The sequence below is a fragment of the Camelina sativa genome, chromosome 9, assembly GCF_030686135.1.
Source record: "Camelina sativa cultivar CO46 ecotype springtype chromosome 9, ASM3068613v1".
NCBI lineage: Eukaryota > Viridiplantae > Streptophyta > Magnoliopsida > Brassicales > Brassicaceae > Camelina > Camelina sativa.
The window spans coordinates 2,193,986-2,214,171 of record NC_141888.1 but is presented as its reverse complement, the minus strand read 5'-3'; the positions used below and the strand labels follow the sequence as shown (position 1 = coordinate 2,214,171).

The window sequence follows — 20,186 nt, the reverse complement described above, 5'->3', positions numbered from 1 at the left end:
AATATAACCAATAATTACATAAACTGCGAACCAAGTTTGTTTTATTCATATGAACGGTTTGTTGGTCCGTGGTAAGTTTCTTTTATATGGTGAATGCAAAACCAGGCTACTACGAATTAATAAATTATGAATGGTGGATGCAAAACGATCTTCCACGCAAATAGTTCACCATACCAATGCTGGGTAGTATATCTATCCCAGAGAAAGTTACCAACATACCAATGCTGGACTCTAATATGCATGGTTGGAACTTGGACGCAATAAAGATGATTGAGAAATGGGAATCTCAACCCAGTCCATTACTTCTCAATGTCAATACATATAGAAGAGAAGACTGCAATAGAAGAGAAGTTGATCGTTGATAAATAGAAGAGAAGAATAAGGACATTGGATGTTACTGAGCTGGCACTTGAAGAAGTTAAGTATGATCGTTTATAAATAGAAGTTTGAGGATCCTTGTGAGATCATCCTGCATGATCACATTGATGTTGTTAGAAGATTAGAGCCTGCGCTGCTCTGTTACAGAGGATAAGAAGAAAGAATTGTATCTCACTCCTTATCACAGAAGCTATTAGCAAATGGGAAAGATACTGAACGTGCTGATGCTCATGGTGATTCAAAATCGTTTTACGACCTCCTCCAAAGAGTCCTGGAAGAATCATCAAATGTAGTCTCCCTACCTCATAAACAAGGCTTCTTGTAAACTCTTGTAATAACCACTTAAATAAACCAGAGTACTTTGACGACAAAAAATTTAATAAACACTGTTTTGTTTGTTTTACAATTGAATGAATGGAAAAAGAAACATAGATACAGCTACAGTTTGTAGGAAGGGAAGGAGAGAGAGAGAGTTCCTCATCTTTTTGGCTGTCATGGCGTTACTTTGACAGCCTCACCAGAAGACACTAACTTTTTATCGCCGGAGAAAGAAAAAAATGGAAAACCTCAAAAATCTCTCAAAGCGATTGAGAAATTATGTATAGAAAAGAATAAAGTAAACACAGAACATCTATTTTGAAGATATTGAAATAATGTATTGTGTGTGGTTTGGTTGCAAATCTAACCAGAATTACCACTGGTTCTTCTTCTTGGAACCGATTCAGAAATCTGCAGGAGTTTCTTGTTTTCTTGCTGTTTTCTGAAACAAAAAAATTGGTGAGTTTCTCCAATGATGTGTTTTTTTTTATCATCATCATCATTCATCACATCTCTCTCAGTTCGGTTGCTGCATCTGTAAGAAAGAAGAACAAAATGTCAAATCACTTTAAAGAGCATAAACCCTGAGAAAGTTTAGATTTTGATGCATCTGTAAGAGACATGAACAGAAAAAGTTTTGTTTTGTTTACCTGGGAGAACAAGTATTCGTCGAACATTGAGAGTGAACAAGGCAAGGAGCTGCTGCTAGAACCAAACCTGGTTTGGTTGGTGTTGTTGTAAACAGAAGATCCAGGTGGTGGTGCTTCAAAAAATCCATTCATATGATACTCTCTCTGATTCATTGGAATATAAACCTGAGGGGGAGGAGGAGGAGGCAACGTTGGTTGATGATTCATATCATTATGCATATTGGGATTGTATGGTGTGATATTTGTATTAGTGAACTGCTGATGTGAGCTTAGTTGCGGTTTCAGCTGTCCTGTGTTTAGTTCATCAAGAAAGCTTGTTTCTTGACCCGAAATTGTAATTTCAGGAGATTTCCCTGTTCCAAAGTAGCCTGGATAGCTCCCGAACGAAGAACTCGCTGAGCACTCGACTTCCCTTTTGAGAATAGAGACAGAGATTTTGTTTTTAGATATGATTCAAATTGGAAGAAAAGAAAATGTCTCTCAGTCAGAGTTTTCACAAACCTCTGCGGGATTGGATTGTGTTCCTCTGTGACAATGTTGGTGGTGTTGCTATTAAGAATCCATGACATAGACTGAAGCTGCTGTTCAAGAGGAATCTGAATCCCATCTTGCATCTGAAAGTTGCAAAGCCGGGTTTACAGTTTGATTGTGTTTCAAATGAGATCTCTAAAGAAGAAGTAAATTACCGAGCATGTTGACCAATCTTTAACAAAGTTTGCGTTATCTATTTGCATTGCTTGTTGCTGCTGCCCAAAATGTTCCTATCAACCAAATAGTTTTGAGTTTTGAGTTTTGACGATGAAGTAAAAATGGAAAATTTTCAAACAAGAGATGATACCTTATGTGCACGCAGTTGGTCAATGGATTGCCTAATAGAAATTTCGAGTTGTCCCAAGTGTTCAACGTTATTAATCTTATCAGGTTCTGTCCAATAACTGCAGAACATGATACAAACAAGTATGAATTACCAGAGCACAAACATCAAGAAAACAAAGAATCACCATCTTCAGAAAGATCATTACCTTAATCTTCCATGTATTTCAGAAATCCGAGCTTGCAGAATCCTTGCTTGAGCACTCAAGTCCTGAATACAATGCGGTTTTCAAAAGTTTTAGGCTTTGGTAAATGTCATAGACATAAGAAATGGAAAGAGAGTCTTATAGTGAATACCTCTATTGTCGAATTACTGAAACCACAGAACCAAAAACAAACAAGAAAGAAGACAAAAAAAGAGTTAATATTCATATAGAGATTATGAAGTTTCTTGCAAAAGATTTAGTTAAAAACTGTTTCCTTTACAAACCTCGAGGCTATAAATTCGCGTATATTTACATCGTGATCCAACTTTTGGAAAGTTTTCTTCAAGTTCTGAGCTTTTCGAAAGAGAAACATGTGAATCAGGGATTCTCAAGAACATACATTTAAAACAAGACTTCATTTGATTGTGTATAAAAAAAAACTTACTTCAAGACTCTCGAACTTCCTGTTATCAAAAGAATTGCAACCAATGAGTTAAAGCAAGACAACAAACAAAAACACCTAAAGATAAGAATCAGAAGATTTAAACACCACCAAACCTTTTCGTTCTTTCCTGCGGTGTTACTTGAGAAAACTTAGCAATCACCTCTTCCATACTACTAAAGAAAAAAACCACAAAGTAAATCAACAATGAACAATCAGACAAAACAATATCTCTCCTAGAGATGGACATAACATATATACCTTCGTGTACCGCAACATAACGCAGCTTTGCCAGTAGGAGAGAACATAAGAAGAACAATATCAATGTCACAAAGAATCGAAAGCTCATTAGCCTTTTTCAAGATCCCATTTTTCCTTTTAGCAAATGTAGATTGGCGTCCATTTGGGTTCTCTAACTTCTTTATCTTCAATTTTACCCTTCCCATCCTGTTGTTATTAATTTCCCAACTAATTAAAAAACCAAAACCAAATTAATCAAATTCCTTCTTCTTCTTCCTCACAAAAAAAAATCAAAACTTGAATTGAATCATCAATAAAAATCCGATCTTTTTAAGACGAAAACAGAGAAACCCTTCTGTTGTTGGGAGAAGAAGAAGAAGAAAAAGAAGAAGAAGAAGAAAAAGGAAACTTACCTAAAGAGGCAAATTTAAACGCCAAGCTGATACTAACCATGAGCGAGATCTTAAAAAGGACCTCTTCTCTTGTAAACAAAAAAAAAAAAAAAAAAAAACTATTCAGAAAAAAAACGAAGAATCAAAAACCAGAGGTAGAGATAGAGACAGAAAAGACGATTGCGGTTAACACGAGACCCTGCGCAAAAACCGGTCTTATGATAAAGCCGCTTGAGAATAGGGATCCCCCCACCCATTGGAAAGAAAGAAGAAGACGAAGCAGAAACAACTACGTCGTTTCATCGTTATTATCTGACCGTTACAGCTTGAAATTACACTTTTACCCTTCCTCCATTGTTATGTTTTATCCACACTTGAGAAGTGAAAAAAAGATTGAAACTTTTTTTTTTTTTCGGTTCTCTCTCGCCGCGACGATGATGATTGCAGCAAGGTGCTGTCTTTTGCCACCGCCGTGTTTCAGGGTTAGATGTTTCGCCGGTGAAACTTCAGATACAGGGATTTTATTCAGAGAGAAGCTTATTTACCTTCAAGACCTTAACGTAGATCCTCACAAAGCTCTCCGAGTGAACCCATCTCTCCGTTCTGCTTCAATCTCCTCCGTCGTCTCCGTCGAGAATCTTCTCTCTTCAACCGGACTCTCAAGACCCGCCGTTGGTCGGATTCTCGATATGTTCCCAGATTTGTTAACTTCTGATCCCGAATCTGAGATTATACCGGTGCTTCGCTTCTTAACCGACGAGATCTCGATTTCAGAGCAAGACATACCCAAATCGATCTCTCGTTGTCCTCGATTGCTAATTTCATCAGTAGATCACCAGCTTCGTCCCGCGTTGTCGTTTCTCAAAACCCTAGGATTCGTGGGACGAGACACGATTACGTCGCGGAACACTGTGTTGCTTGTATCGAGTGTGGAACGAACCCTAATCCCTAAAATTGAGTATCTTGAAGAAGGGTTAGGGTTTACAAGAGAAGAGGTAGCGAAGATGGTTGTGAGATCTCCGGCGTTGTTGACGTATAGTGTGGATAACAATTTAGCTCCTAAAGTTGAGTTTTTTATGGAGGAGATGCGTGGTGATGTCAAGGAGCTGAAACGTTTCCCTCAGTATTTTTCGTTTAGCTTGGAGAGGAAGATAAAGCCAAGGCATAGGTTGCTTAAGGAACATGGGATTTTTATGCCTTTGTCTGAGATGTTGAAGGTTAGTGATGGTCAGTTTAATAATTGGCTTTTAGAGCTTCGTCTTAGGTCTTTTGAAAGAAGATGATGATAGAAGAACAACGATGTAAGGCAGCTTTCTTTTTTCTTTGTTTCCTTCTGTAGATTAAGCTTTTTGATATTGTTCATTGTTCTGTTTACTGAGATTAAGTTTTGGGCTTGAGACACGCCAAGGCACTTCACATGAGCTTGTATGTAGTTTTAGTTTCAAGATTATGTTTTGTCAGATTATGTAAGGTGTAATTAAGAACCTAGTTGATGGAGAAAGTTGCTTTGAGGTTTACATCAGAAAGAGGCTAATTGACTGCAAATATTGATGATTTGCTACCAAGTCATTGGTTTGAGTAGATGATCACATTTTCCTAGATCAGTGAATCAGTAAACTTTTGCGTTTATCCATTCAAATTATGATCAGTGTATATGAGGATCGTTTAGTTTTTCTTATTTTACTGTATACTAATTCACAAGAATTGAGTATTCATTGATTCGAATAGGTTTTGTGCTTCTCGCTTGCTTCATGATTGAAGAATATTTTGTGGTGTTCTTTGTAGCTTTCAGATTTTCTCCTAAATTGCTAGGATTTGTTAGAGTTGACTCAAACCGAAAAGCCATAATTTTTTGAACCATATAGCTTGGAAACCAATTTCTCAAAGTTGGGGTTAACGGGAAGAGAATACGGTCCTCAAATACTGATTCATTTACAATAGATCCTGACCGTATCGTTGAGTTGAGTAGGGTGGGAATTAAGTTAGGGATAAACATGTGCGGTAAAGCCCGTAAAGTGTAAAAAACGATGAATAGTCTTGCCCAAGCACTGGTTTTAACTCTGGCACATCTTGATGTTGTTTAGTTGTTTACCCATTCAGTTTTTAAAGACCGTCATCTCCTCTTGCGTTCTCACTGGCTTTCACTTTTGGTATTAAGTGGATTGTATGCAGTGAATCCAAAACCCTCAGTAATTATCTGATTATAATATTTACCAAGATGAAAAAAAAATATGCCGATTCTTAATTATGGAACAGAGCGGATCATGCATATATAATATTATCAATAATCTAAGATATTCGATATGTGCCTATCCCCTGCTCCCTGGATTTGGGCGTAACAACTAGATTTCAAGAACTAACCTTGTTGACTGACGCATCCTTTGAGGCTCTTTTTTCTCCTAGCTAATATTTTTGATTTCACCCATTCCCCTAGCTATATAAATAAAGAAGCTCACAGATCACATCTATCTGAATAAATATCGAAAAACAACCAAAAAGTTAAATAATGGAAAACGCTAAATTGTGTTACATGACGAGTCTGTGGGAATCATTAGAGAATGAGAGACTGATGGGTTTTCGGGTATTCACTCGTGGGATTTGGTACGCGTTGACAATTTTCTCTTGCTTTGGCTTGTTGAAACCAGATATTGAAGTTGTCTTCTCTCCAATCCGACTTGGTGTCACAATCTTTTTCCTCGTGATGCTACTCAATTGCTTCTTCTTCGTCAAATATGAGACCCCAACAACTCCGGTTTTGAAAAACCTCAGATTTGTAGTTTCTTTTCTCATATTACCATTCATGGTTTGCCTTCCCTACAATTACCCTACGAAGAATGTTTTTGTTTCAACCTTTTCGTTGCTCGCCGGAGGAACCTCAATCTATCAACTCTATTGCACTATGGACATTGGACATGCTCTTCTCCTTCTCTTTCTTGCCTATATTGGTGGTGACATAGCCATCGGCTTTGCTTCTCAAAACCTTCCTTTACCCTGTTGCTTCCTATTATTTTCTTTCTTACAATACATTATCTACTCTTATAATTTCAGCTTTCTAGCTTATGTAACCTAGTCATCGTTATTGACAACTAATGAGTTGATCCATAATTAATAGAACAAGTTTTTTTTTTTAAATTCTATTTGATGGTTTTTTCTTAAAAGATTTTTTTATTTTGTATTACATAACATTGTTGAAAAATGTGACATTGTTAAAAAGTACATAACGTCCAAAAAGCATGGCCATATATATTACAAACTTGACAATGCCCTATGGTATTCACACCACAAAATGGATTTAGCAGTGCACAAAGATTAGGTTGGAGAAATGTTTTGTTAGATAATTGTGATGTGTAACACACGTCTATGAGGATAGCTGTTTATAAGTTTATTCACGTGAGCTTGTAATAGTTTTGTTCCAAAGATAATGATGGGGAAATGTTTTGGTAGAGCACGTCATGTGTAATTAAGAACATATATAGATTACCGTCGCTTACAAATAGTATAGAAGATGGGTTGTCTTCTTCTCCAGCAGCATCGTCTGTTATGGTCAATGCATGTCGTAAGAGAAGAAGAGCCATCAACTGCAAAAGATAAAGTTTGTGTTTGAGGTTATCATAAGCGAGGGGTTGTTGTTACACTTGTTAGAAACTTCACAAAAAGAGCTTAACGGCTTACTATTAGAGCAGCTGAACGACTAAACGCAGCTCCAGTGGCATTTGAATCTGTATATATAGTCCACATATTCAGACTCTAAATACCGACGCTCAGCTTCTGCGATGGCTAGGAGACGAGGATCATGCAAATCCAAACCTGAGATTGTCCATCCTCCACTGCAACGCACATATGCATAAGTCAGAAACAAATATAACTAAGCCTCAAATAAATTCAGAGAAGATAGAAGCAGAGAAACACATGAAAGTAACCGTACCCGATGGCAATAGTGGTTTCTTCAGGCTGAACGGGAGGTGATGGAGCGGTATATCCAGGTTGGTTAAGGCTAGTAAGGGAAAACTTTAACCTTAAAGCCATAATTTTGAACCGACTAGCTTGGAAACCAATAACTCAAAGTTTGGGTGAACGAGAAGAGAATACGAGCCTCAAATACTGATTCATTTCCAACAGATCCGGAACGTATCGTTGAGATGAGTAGGTGGGAAGTAAGCTTCCTCTTATCCTTGAAATACAGTAGTAATAACTACGATGAGATACGGTACAAAGTGTTAAAACGGATGAGACTTATGTACCTAAGTTCAGGAAGTAGCAGGTGTTGGCCATCTGAATTGCCCTGCTCGAGGCAGTGACTGTACCTCTGGCACATGTTGATGTTGTTACCCCATCCAGTTTTCAAAGTCTATCATCTCCATGTTCTTACTGGCTTTCCCTTTTGCTACACTCAAGAAGTGGACTGTATTAGTCCAAACTCCAAACCCTCTGTAGTTTTGAAGGAAGCATTGTCGAGATTCTTGGTGAGTCCATCATAATAAGACACGCGGTAGAAACTAAAGACATTTTTCAATTGGTTTAGTTGGTAAATCTTAGTTTTGATTACTTGACAACAACAACAATAACAACAAATCTTAGTTTTGATTCCTGGTAATAGTTTTCTACTTTTCTACAAATTTATTTGGGTAATATTCTTCTTGCTTCTCTTTTGGCTTATTGTATGTCTTTCGATTGAATACAGAAAAACAAGTATTGTGAAAAGAAAAATACAGATATGTCTTTCGGTTGAATAAGTAGGTGACAAATCATTTTTCTATATAATTATATCCATATCTATTACTCACTCTGTTCCATTATGTATAAATTTTTTGGACTAAAAGTACAAAGATTAAGAAACAAGAAATATTGTTTCATTTAACCAAATTCAACCAATAGAAAAAAACTGTAAAATTTAAGCAGTCAAAATTATTAATTTAATAGAAAAGTGCATAGAAACTTTTAAAAAATCTTAAAAATAGAACAGAAAAAACCTAAAGATCTTATACATTGGAATAAATGAAATATATGAACTACAAAATATACCAGTACATTAAAAAAATATATATTATAATTGAGTTATAATTTGATGTAAGTTGCAGTAAAAATTATGTGGTAAAAATGACAGTTTGATGTAGTAAATTTGCTGTAAAAATATTAACATTTTTAAAAAACAACTGACTGGTAACATTTGTGATGTATCAATTGCAGTATATATTATAAAACTAAATTAAATATAAATTTTTCTTAATAATGATATTTATAAATTTATTAATAAATAAAATGTTACTTTTAAAATAAAAATAGTTAACATGTATATTTGGTAATAGTTTTAGGCACCCATATATGTTTTAACAAATATATATATATATATATATATATATATATATATTTTTTATATATTTCAGTTTTGTTTGAAATAGTCAAATATAACTTTAAAAAAAAATGAAAACCGTTGACCAGATTGGTTAATGCTACGAGTGTAGCATTATTAAAAATGAAAACAAAAAAAAAAAATAAAGAAAAAAACAAATCATGGGAAGTAACTAAAAATATAAAGAAAAATAAAAAAAAAATTTCTAACTCAACTCTAATGCATGAAATTTTGCATGATGTTGAATAATCTGTTGAATTAACAATTTTACAAAGGGCATAACTCAAAGTTGTACATCAACTATAACACATTGTAATTCAACTTCAACTTCAAAAAAAAAAAATTATTCATGATTGGTAACATTTTTGAATTATCTATGAATAAAGTCTTAACTCAATAGTAACTCATGTTACCAATCAGAGCTTATATCGCTTAAAGTAACACTTTATTATGTATTAAAATTATAATAAAATTAAAAATTATCCCCCGGTACACCTACTATATTATTATTATAATATTTACTGATTCACATATGTGTGGGGACGGAAATGTGTGGTATAACAATTTAATTTGCACATACTTAACACATCAAAAAAATTTAAAGTTGTATATTAAGCTAATCTTCTTTGCATGTCATGAGCCAATCAAATCCGTCTGTAATGTTTACATACTATTGATATGTATCTATGTCGATTTGAATATCTTGGTGGTTCTTGTAATTTTTCATCAAAGAATACATTTTTTCGATATGTGGTACAATTTAGCGAAAAAGTGATTTATTCTCTCACGTTTTTGCTACTAGATCTTCAAAATCTTCAATTGAATAGTCAAATTCTCACTTAGATACCTCTCCACATTCATATGCATATTATTCAACATAGTCAGCCTCAAGCATTTCGATACAATATATCCCCAACAAACTAAGGTTTTTCCCAATACCATATAGAAATTATATTGTGTATAAATACCTCAATTTTTACTAAAATAAAAATATTTATACACAATACAATTTCTTTATTTTTACATATAGAACTAGATACTAACCCGCGGAAAACCGCGGGCTGAACATTTTTTGATTAAAATTTATAATAATTTATTTTATTATTATGTTATTTATAATAGTTTGTAAATAAAATTTTGGTTTACTTATATTATAATTTTTGTATTTTAAAAATATTTATTGAAACATTTGCATGTAATGACTAAAATTGTTCAAAGCTTTGTCAACTAAACACAATCTTTACTAACATATGGTATAAATTTTTTTCTGTGACTTTCTTTTTTTGTCTGTAATAATTTTAACATGTGGTGGAAATTTTTTTTGATAAAATTTATAGCTTTATATTTTATTTGATTTGGTTTTTAAAATCCTACCTGTTAATTTTTTTTAAGTACGAATTAGTTTTGATTCTAATAGATTTTTTTTACTATTGAACAATTTATTTTATTTGATGTGTCCCCGGTTTCCATTTTTAATTAATTTTATTTATTTAATTAATTAATTTATCTTAATTCAGTTTTTTAAATGGAAATTGAATGTAATTTTTACACATTTTAAGGTTAGTTTCATATTTGTACTTTCTAATTAATATAGTATGATAAAATTTGTAGTTGTAGATTTTATTTGATTAGATTTTTAAAATCTTAGCTGTTAATTTTTTTTTAAATACGGATTAGTTTTGATTCTAATAGATTTTTTTTTTACTTTTCTACAATATATATTATTTAATTTGTCCCTGATTTTCGTTTTTAATTAATTATATTTATTACATTAATTTATTAATCTTAATTAAGTTTTTCTAATGGCAATTGAATGTAATTTTTTACACATTTAAAGTTAGTTTCAAATTTGTACTTCCCAATTAATATAGTAGGATATATATATATATATATTGCATGCTTTTACATATAGAATATATAATTATATACCCAACATTCTTGTGAAATATTCATATTGTCTCCATATCGTCTCTGGTTTATTATAGAGAACGAAATCTAATATATTGGATTTTGCCAACTCTTGTTTAAGTGTTTTTAAATCATTTTTATGGTTTATGGTTTGTAAGTGTTGATTCGACTTTTGAGATACACTTTGTTAATGTTTTAATTTTGTTTTGAATATTCGATTAACTTTCTCATATCAATCTGTGTTTTGTATATTCGCTGACTTTTTTTGGTAAATTTTTCAATATGTATTTTTTTAAGTAAACATAAAACATAATTGAAAATTGAACTAAATTATCATCGAGTTCCCACAAATTTTTATTACGTCATATCTTCTCTTCGACCAGACCAATCTCCATGAACAAAGTAGACAAAAAAAAATCTTCATGAATAAAAAAAGATCGATTCCGGTTTAATTGATAGTGAAATGAATTTAATCTTGGCTCCACGTTTTCCATAGCGGAAACCGGACATTCAATTAAACCGGACGTTTTCCAAAGATAGACTTGGGACACTCAACCCAAGGAGTGAAACCAAATTGACTCTTTTATTGAATCTAAATAATACATAAGATATATATATATAAAACCAATAATTAGACCAATGAGATCTGAACCGGAAATTAAAAAGAGACTAAAATTAAAACGTACCGGCTTTGGTTAGAGCACGAAGGAGATTGGTTTTCGGTTAAGAGCGGTTTGGAAAAATACTCATGTTGCTTCTCCCATTCGTGTTAATGTACTAGTATGGTTCGCATAGGTTGTGTTTCTAATATAGTTGTGGTTTTTCTACAACTATATATAACTTCAAAGTTATTAGGATTTGTTTACTGTGAGTTGACTCAAACATAATTTTTTTAACCTCGATCTATACGAGTACATTAAACCTAATGGAAAACCGAAAATAAATGACAATAATATAAAGCTGGTTTGACTGGAAGGGGGATACGGCAATGATCACAGACGGATTAATTCACGATAGAAGCTAATCATGCTCTTAACAAAACATAAGCCAGTTAAAAAAGTTATTAAAAAAATCTCGTGCTATCTGTCAGTCGTATGACGGTATGAGTTACAAGTATCATAATCACGCACTAGAACCTTATCATCATCACTATCCTCAACGAAACGCTAACCTCACCACCGTTGCTCTAACCTCATCACTTTCAAGAGGCATCTCGTATCCACACTGAGGACATGTGGCGTGAATCCTCAACCACTTGTCCACACACGTACGTAGAGTGTATACCTCATACCTGTGTTTACATGGTAACTCCTTCGTCCCCATGTCACCTTTGCCCCATTCCTCCAAACATTTCACACACTCTCCTTTCTCCACGACCGTTGATACATTGATGATCGTCGTTCGTGTAGTCAAACTCGATGTCCGCATGTTCAATATCGACGATGGTACGCTACGTACGTTTGATCTGTGTGATCTGCGGAGCTGGGAACTTGCGTTATAGTTGTAGAAGAACTTTTTCTATTCGTAGCGGAGTGAAATCCAATATCAGAAGAACGGTCGTCGTCACCGGTCATTGTAGGCATGTTCGATGTTGGTGGTGGCACGAACAACGTTATACGTCGAGGTCTGGTTTTATTCGTAGCGGGGGTATAACGAAGAAAACGCTCATCGTACAAATCCGGCGACATGTGCAACTCACAAAACCTAAAAAACAAAAACAACGATTTTATTAAGAGATCGAAGTTTTTTTTTGTTTTATCTAAATACTCCTTTTGTTTCTCAAAGATCGATGTTATGTGATTTTTTTTGTCCAACAAATATTGATGTTTTACCACTTTTAGTTAATTAATACTCCATCTGTCTCTGATAAATTGATGTTTTAGAGATTTTTTCTTGTCTCTCAAATTGATATTCTAAATATTTTTAATACTAAAGGTGGAAAAGTAGAAAAAGAAAAGAAAATGTCATAAAAATAAATCATCATGATATAACCAAAAATAAAAAGAAATAAATCATAAAGAAAAAGTAAATAATAAATTAATCATATATACTCATTGTCTTAATATGTGTGAAAAATCCTAAATATCAAACTATTAGGGACAGAGGGAGTATTAAACTTTTGTAAACTTCAAAAAGTGATCACTAAGAAAATTCAATAGTTATTGGTTTTATAAATATATAATACTTTTTAGTAGGAATATTGTATTTAAAATTAATAATCATTACTCTCTCGGTCCCTCATAGTTTGATGTTTAGTATTTTTTACACATTTTAAGAAAATAATGATTACTGATTTTAACTATATTATTTTATCTCACTAAAAATATATTATTTAATTTTAGACCAATAACAATTCAAAAATTTAAATATTTTCAATGATTACTTATTGAAATTTACAAAATATTAAATTTAATTAATTCAAAATTGTAGAAAATCAATCTTTGAGGGACAAAGAAAATTCTCTAAAACATCAATCTATGTGAGATAGAGAGAGAGTATTTCTTAATTTGTGTGAAATCCGTCAAACATCAATCTTTGAGGGACAGATGGAATATTGTTTTTTTTTGTTTTACCCGAAAAAGAAGTACTATTAATTTTAATTTTTGTTTTGAAGATTCATCAACTTTATATAATCAAATCTGTTGCAGACTTGCAGTCATGCAGATTTTGGGAGAGATATATTCCGTAAATTTCTCAATTATTATCTCTGGTTTATAAATAAATTAATTTGCGGGAGAATTACTAGTTTGACCCAAATTGAACAGTTAATTGCTAGATTAGCTCCTAAAATTTGAGGGTCAGTTGGGTTAGTTTCATACCAAAAATACCCTTTTTTGCTTTGTTAGGAAAAAAACAAAAGTCAATATTACCCTTTGTAAAAAATTCCTGCAATTTCGTTTTTTTTTTTTTTTTTTTTTTTTATAAAAGTCTGCCATATATGTAATAGCAGACTAATTTGTAAGTGGCAGATTTATTGTTGATGGCAGTTTTTTTTGGCAGACTTATTTTAGATGGCAGATTAATTTGCAGAATTTGATGGCAGATTTGTTTTATATGGCAGATTTATTTGAAGTGTATAACGACAGATTTTTCATAGACAGCAGATTTTCTTAACACGACAGACTTATTTATAAAGTCATGACAGATTTTCATTGTTTTAGTCAAATTTCTAGGAATTTTGTGGCAGATTTTTTATGATTGTTGCAACAGTTTTATTTTTCACTTAAAAAATCTGTCACATTGCGACAGATTTATAAACGTAAAAATAATTGCTAGTTTGACATCTAGTGGTAACAGATTTTTTTTTAGTTATGACTGACTTTTGGATTGAAGGGAAAATCTGTTGTTTGATAACAGATTTTCGAAAGTCTTTTTAAAATTGCTATATTGACCCACATGCACAATATACGTTGTGGCAGATTTTCTTATGTTATGACAGTTTTTTTTTTCTTACTAAAAAATCTGCTACTTAATAACAGATTTATTATATATGAATACAATGATAATAGTTTTGTTTTTTGTTGATATAGTGACAGCAGATTTGTTATCTGTAATGACAAATCTATTATTTCGCGTTTGATAACATATTTTTTATAACAGATTTTTTACAGAGTAATGACAAATTTATTAGTGCCTTTGGTGACAGATTTTTTGTTTAAGTTAAGTGACAGACTTTTGTAGCAGTTGCCATATATGGCGAGAATCTAGGGTTTACCCTTTTTTCTCTTTTGTATCGTGCCTCCCCTCCCCTATATCGACTGAAATTTTTTTCTTTTTTTGGTTCATCTTATTTTTCCATAAATTCCTTCTTCTTCCTCTCCAATGTGGATTTAATCATGCTTTCTTCCTTTTTGGGGTTCATAATCATTCCAAACAGGTTCGCTGGTTTGAAATTGTTAGAAAGTATCAAACATATATGAATAAAACAATTTCAAAGGTTCTCTTTTGTTCTTGGTTGTAGCGAAGGAGAAATAAGAAACTGAATGTCCTTTTTTTTTTTTGTTATGTTTGAGTATTATTAGTTTTATTTAGTATTTAATTCTATATTTTTTGTTTCCAATTTCAGTTTTTGTTGGCTTTTTGGTAATTTAAACATAACATTGTGTCAATCTAGTTTTTCTCTAAAGGAGGATGTCAATCTAGCAATATTTTTCCAATTTTGTGTTAATCTGGTCTATTTTCACTTAATTTGCATGGAGATAATATTAAAAAGCATAATGTAAATGAGAAAGGAAAAAATAAATAAAAGGAAACATAATTTAGTACTTTGAAATTGAACTAATATCATCATCATCCAATAGCATCCCATAAATTTTTATTACACCATTATCTTCTCTTTGACCAAACTAAACCAATCTCCATGAACAAAAGATCGATTCCGGCTCAAGAGAATGTGAGAATTAGAAATTGGAAAATTAAAAAGAAGGGAATTCGATCTCGGCTCCACATTTGCCATGAGGGAAAACCGGACATTCGATTAAACCGGAACCAGACCGGTCAACACAAAGATAGACTTGGTACAATTGGCTGTTGCCTGATTCATCTCTGTTACACTCAACCCAAGGAGTGAAACCAATCGACTCTTTAATCGAATCTCGTATGCTCTCCAAAGAATACGAATTACCATCCGGATTAATCCCTATTACACACATAAAACCAATAATTAGACCGATGAGACCCAAACCGTGGAAAATAAAAAAAAAAGAGAATTGAAAAATTAAAACGTACCGGCTTTGGTTAGAGCTCCAAGGAGATCGGTTTTCTGTTTAAGGTTAAGAGCGGTTTGGAAATACTCATGTTGATCGATAACCGATTCTGAGCAAGTACCATGCTTCTCCCATTCGTGTTCCCAAAACGCGTCACCTGAACCGCTCGGACAAGCCAGTGTTGGCCAGCTCCTCTTCATTGAGGTGATAAGATCTGATATCTGTACCAAACCAAATTAAACCAACCCGGTTATGTTTCAAAATTTTCCATTAGTTGTGAATCTTTAAACCAAGAAGACGGTACATTTTCCCGAGATCGAACTAACACACATAATAAATAACTTAGTCCGATCATATATATTGCAAGGTGCAAGCAAACCGAATCAAACCGGTTAAATCTTATTACCGTGGATTTATCGAATGGTTTAGTGTCATCGCAGTTAGATGGATAAGTGCCATCTTTGTAGTTAGGCCAGAGACCATGGATACCAAAATCAGCAGCTGGTTTGCCTGAAGTTGGAAAACAACACTTCTTCTGTGTGTCACAGTATGATCCTGGCCACTTTTTAAAATCAAACACACACAAAAAAAAAAAAACATTAGAACAAAAAAAAAATGTTAAGAACAATCATTATAAACATTGTTAGATGACGGGTTTTATTACTTGTTGGACGAAGTAGAAGAAATCGAAATCTTCAGAGGAAGACGAAGCAGCGAAGACAGAAGGCAAGATTACGAGAAGACTGATCACACACAATGATGCTAGAAGAATCTTCATCTTTGGTTTTTTTTTTTGTAAGAGATGATTGTGTTATTGAAGTTATAGGATTGAGATTGTTATTGGGTGAATATATATATATATACAAAGGGAAACAGGAGCAGAGGAATGTGAACAGAGAGATATCAGTTTCCTTGTTTATGTAATAATGAAATAGACAGATACATCAAAAGAATCTGTGAGATTTATGGTATATACCTTTTCTATGTGAAGTGTATGTATATTTACGAGATTTGTTTCCTTTTAATTTTGTATTTTTTTTGTTTCTTGGAATCTTGAATGACAATATTACTATGAGATTACGTGTGAACATAGTTGTGGCTCAAGTCATAACGTTCACACTTGCTGGTTAGAAGGTTTGTTTTGTATGCTCGTAACGGCCCAATAATTTGTATATATAATTTATGTATTTAAGGAAGCCCAATTATTTGCACTTATAACTTATCTAATCTTAGTAATTAATAATAATTTCATTAAGATCTTTATCTAAGAAAAAATTGCAGTTAGGCAATAGAGATAATGATAATTAAGATGGATAATTTTAAATTTTGTCACGACAAAAAAAAAAAAAGTGTTGACAAAACAAAATTTTGAGTTAAAATTTTGTCATTTGCTGATAACAGCTTATTAATATTACTTTTATTTGACTAACATTATAAGTTTATAACTAAGTTAATTAAGCAAAATTTCAAAAACTATTTAAAAAAAAAACTCAGTCTGAACTCAATTTGAATTTTATTGGTCCTGAGCCGTTGCCGACAAAGTTTGTTTTCTTTACTTCTCATGGAAGAAGTGTTCTAAAAGTAGACGATATGATAGCTAAACTGTTTTATTTCTTGCTGTTATTAATGATGGCGATGTGATGGATCTAAATTGATCACAATGTCGATCTCACTTAGTCAACGAATTGTGTAATAAACTACGGAAGATGAGATTTTAAAAATAATAGGTATCTTATTTACTTCCTTAATTAGTTCCAAAAATAATTTCTAAATAAAATTGATGAAATCAACTTAGCTGCGATTCCAACATAAAAGTTTGATGAAATCAACTTAGCTGCATTGTGACAATCTCAACTACAAACCAGAAGATTCATAACTAGAAAGTCTAGAATCGTCGTTCCTGCTGGAGAGTAGTACTCAACTATCCCAAAAAAAAAACTATCGCAAGCTCTTGGTCATCCAAGCTTTTGTATCGGGGGATATTATTACCACGAGTCAGAGATTCAGAGATAAAGATTATAACTCGATCACTTCCACCATTGTATAGCTTGTAACTTTTAGTTGTAATAAGAGAGATCAGTTGTTTCGTTACAGCGTCGTGGTCGAAGGCGGAACTACGGTGAGCAGGATCCACGTGTATACGTATGAGGTTGAGTCCGGTAAACCCGTTCAGAGTTTAGAGTAGCGGGTTACTATAATGAAAAGTTGCATCCGGGTCTATCAACGTACGCTGATGATCCTGATGGAGCAAGTATATCATTGAAGAAGCTGGTAGAGACGGCGAAAGGGAGGATTCCGAAAAGAATGTGGAAAGAGACTCAAGTAAGGTTAATGGCGACAGCGGGGAAGAGATTGCTTAAAAAACCTGTTCAAGAAAAGTTTCTCAAAGCTACTAGAAGAGTTCTTGAATCTTCTGGTTTCATGTTTCAAGATGAATGGGCCTCTATTACCTCTGGTGAGTCTTCATCCTTATGTTCAAGTGAATTTTAAGCTTAGGTGGATGTATCAATGTTTCAATCCTACAATTTCAGCATCTGAGGAGGATGTAAATGCTTGCGTTGTTACAAACCTTGCCTTGGGCTCGCTTGGTGGTGATCCTCTTAATATAAGAAATGTTGTCAAGGTGATTGAAGCATCCCAGGGATCGGAGAATGTGTTTGCCCAAGGCCAGACCAAAGAAAGCAACCAGGGCATTAATGCCTATGTGTTGGTTACTGTTTTGATTTTGATTTCGGTTGTAGTAATTTCTCTAAGATATTAGAGACGGGAGCATTGTATAAATTAAGAAACAATATACAAGCTACTGTACATATGTTTTTATCTACGAACGAAGATGACGTTTACCAGAAATCCCCACAAGAACATTTACCATCTTCGAAATGGTGAAACCTTTGAACATCTCTAAGAACAACTCTCCTACCAAATATAAGAGATATTAACTTAGCTGCATTGTGACAATCTCTACACACCCTAAGGTTCTTTACAACCCGAATCGTTGTCCCTGCAGGAGTATTCAACAATCCAAACGCTATAGCAAGTTTTTCACTGTGATATCTAAGTGTAATCTCCTTCTCTTCATCACTCATATCGGCGTGAACCACCATCGATGTATCGGGAACATAGCCTGCAAGCTTTAGCTCTTTCACCATTACATCTAATACTCTGTGAAGCTTTGTGGTTGCAGACTTCACACCATCCCCTGAGAAAAACTCATGAACCACGTTGTTAACCTCAATGGAACTGACCCCAGGAACTTTAACCGCTTTTCGATCCTTCATCACCTTTCTTAGAGAATCTACATATTCCCATTTCTTGTTTCTTGCGTATAGATTTGATAAGATCACGTAATCACCACCGTGCGAGTCATCTAGCTCAAAGATCCTTTCGCTAACCTTTTCAGCTAGCTCCAAATTGTTATGACTGCTACAAGCAGATAGGAGAATCCTCCATAACAACGGAGTTGGCCTTATTGGGAGCCTATCAATGAATCTATACGCATCATCTAACCTTCCAGCTCTACCAAGAAGATCTACCATAGAACCATAATGCTTTATACTCGGAACAATCCTAAATTCGTGAACCATCCGGGAGAAATACTCACGCCCTTCTTCCACTAGACCTGTGTGGCTACAAGCGTTTAACAGACCAAGAAATGTGATCTCATCAGGATGAACATTTTCAGATCTCATTCTCTCAAACATTAACATTGATTTCTCAGCTTTCCCATGATTCGCATAAGCTACAATCATCGCTGACCAAGCTTGAGTATCCTTATACCTCATCTTTTCAAACAGAGACACGGCATCATCCAAGCTACCGCATTTCGCAAACATATCTATCAAAGCTGTGTTTACTTTCACATACTTACAAAACCCGTGTTTCTTAGCATACTCATGTATCCATTTACCTAAATCTAACGATCCCAACAGAGCACAAGAAGACAGAACACTAAGAAGAGTAATCTCATTCGGCTTCAAGTACTTACCTTGCATTTCACGGAACAAGGATAAAGCCTCGTTCGGTCTGTTTCTTCTCGAGTAACCCGTGATCATAGCATTGTAACAAACAACGCACGGTTCAACAATCCGATCAAAGACGCAACGAGCAGCATCCACATCTTCACACTCAGTGTACATATTGATAAGCGTAGGACAAACATACACATTATCATCAAGCCCCAGTTTCATCGACACACAATGCAATTGTCTACCTTCTTCGAACGCCTTTGCTACTGCACAAGCTTTGAGAAGAGACGGGAAAGTGTAGTTATCAGGTAAAAGACCATCTCCCAAGATCTCAGCAAAGAGATTAAACGCTTCAAGAGGAGTCGTGGAGCGAGAATACCCACGAGTTATTGAATTAAAAACCACGATTTCTGGTTCAGACATTAAGTCGAACAGGTGGCGTGCGTATGACATTGAAGACTCCGTTGGAGACTCAGTGCAGAAATTTATCAGCTTTTTGACGAATGAGATATCTCCGTGTAGATCTGATTTGATCGCGTAAGCTTGAATTTGCATCAGCTCTCTTAGAGAGTTGCATCTTGAAATTAGAAGAATCGGGTTTGGTGGATTCACAGTGTAATGCTTAGTGAAAGTTTCTGTGTGGGAGAATGATGATATTAGTGAAGCTGAAGATAACGCCATTAAAGCTCTGAACTTGAGCTTCTCACTGACATTTCTTGAAGATAACGATAAGCTTCCTGTTTCGTGATCATGACCCGATTGCAAAATTAATGAACAAATAACCCGACTTGATCGACCCGGTTCGTAATTAAATACCA

At 33.9% G+C, this 20,186-nt stretch overlaps 3 protein-coding genes and 1 pseudogene across 9 annotated transcripts; 1 reads left to right on the top strand and 3 right to left on the bottom strand.

Annotated features, from left to right (window-relative positions):
• Window positions 1-738: 738 nt before the first annotated feature.
• Window positions 739-3,605, bottom strand: LOC104710212 (agamous-like MADS-box protein AGL30). Of its 6 annotated transcripts, none has more exons than XM_087467579.1 (12): window positions 3,461-3,605; window positions 3,069-3,275; window positions 2,924-2,980; window positions 2,811-2,829; window positions 2,650-2,714; window positions 2,517-2,532; window positions 2,369-2,430; window positions 2,185-2,281; window positions 2,033-2,107; window positions 1,848-1,960; window positions 1,347-1,758; window positions 739-1,231 (listed from the first exon to the last, which is right to left on the bottom strand). In XM_087467579.1, the coding sequence occupies exons 2-12, from the start codon at window positions 3,251-3,253 to the stop codon at window positions 1,214-1,216; spliced, it is 1,119 nt and encodes a 372-aa protein (XP_087323705.1). In that variant the 5' UTR covers window positions 3,254-3,275; window positions 3,461-3,605; the 3' UTR covers window positions 739-1,213. The 6 variants fall into 6 exon arrangements, with proteins under 6 accessions (XP_087323705.1, XP_010425080.2, XP_019084778.2 ...); XM_010426778.3 differs by having other exon boundaries at window positions 2,924-2,983; window positions 3,069-3,254; XM_019229233.2 differs by having other exon boundaries at window positions 3,069-3,254.
• A 52-nt stretch (window positions 3,606-3,657) lies between these two features.
• LOC104710214 (transcription termination factor MTEF1, chloroplastic pseudogene) lies at window positions 3,658-4,965 on the top strand (annotated as a pseudogene). Its single transcript, XR_015567163.1, has one exon. The product of XR_015567163.1 is annotated as a transcription termination factor MTEF1, chloroplastic pseudogene (transcript).
• A 9,975-nt stretch (window positions 4,966-14,940) lies between these two features.
• LOC104710211 (ribonuclease 1) lies at window positions 14,941-16,432 on the bottom strand. The gene is made up of 4 exons (XM_010426773.3): window positions 16,068-16,432; window positions 15,810-15,965; window positions 15,426-15,624; window positions 14,941-15,336 (listed from the first exon to the last, which is right to left on the bottom strand). The coding sequence occupies exons 1-4, from the start codon at window positions 16,179-16,181 to the stop codon at window positions 15,113-15,115; spliced, it is 693 nt and encodes a 230-aa protein (XP_010425075.2). The 5' UTR covers window positions 16,182-16,432; the 3' UTR covers window positions 14,941-15,112.
• Window positions 16,433-18,138: 1,706 nt separating this feature from the next.
• LOC104710210 (pentatricopeptide repeat-containing protein At2g02980, chloroplastic) lies at window positions 18,139-20,152 on the bottom strand. Its single transcript, XM_010426772.3, has one exon. The coding sequence runs from the start codon at window positions 20,047-20,049 to the stop codon at window positions 18,244-18,246; it is 1,806 nt and encodes a 601-aa protein (XP_010425074.1). The 5' UTR covers window positions 20,050-20,152; the 3' UTR covers window positions 18,139-18,243.
• Window positions 20,153-20,186: the final 34 nt, after the last annotated feature.

What these genes read in the sequence shown, in the direction of transcription:
- LOC104710212 (XM_010426778.3), bottom strand. Translation starts at nt 3,253, where the DNA reads ATGGGAAGGGTAAAATTGAAGATAAAGAAGTTAGAGAACCCAAATGGA. An exon ending in TTATGTTGCGGTACACGAAG is followed by an intron (nt 2,984 to 3,068) that starts GTATATATGTTA and finishes TTTTTTCTTTAG; the next exon opens with TAGTATGGAAGAGGTGATTG. An exon ending in ACCAACTGCGTGCACATAAG is followed by an intron (nt 2,108 to 2,184) that starts GTATCATCTCTT and finishes TTTGGTTGATAG; the next exon opens with GAACATTTTGGGCAGCAGCA.
- LOC104710210 (XM_010426772.3), bottom strand. Translation starts at nt 20,049, where the DNA reads ATGGCGTTATCTTCAGCTTCACTAATATCATCATTCTCCCACACAGAA.
- LOC104710211 (XM_010426773.3), bottom strand. Translation starts at nt 16,181, where the DNA reads ATGAAGATTCTTCTAGCATCATTGTGTGTGATCAGTCTTCTCGTAATC. An exon ending in TCTTCTACTTCGTCCAACAA is followed by an intron (nt 15,966 to 16,067) that starts GTAATAAAACCC and finishes GATTTTAAAAAG; the next exon opens with TGGCCAGGATCATACTGTGA. An exon ending in AACCATTCGATAAATCCACG is followed by an intron (nt 15,625 to 15,809) that starts GTAATAAGATTT and finishes GGTTTGGTACAG; the next exon opens with ATATCAGATCTTATCACCTC.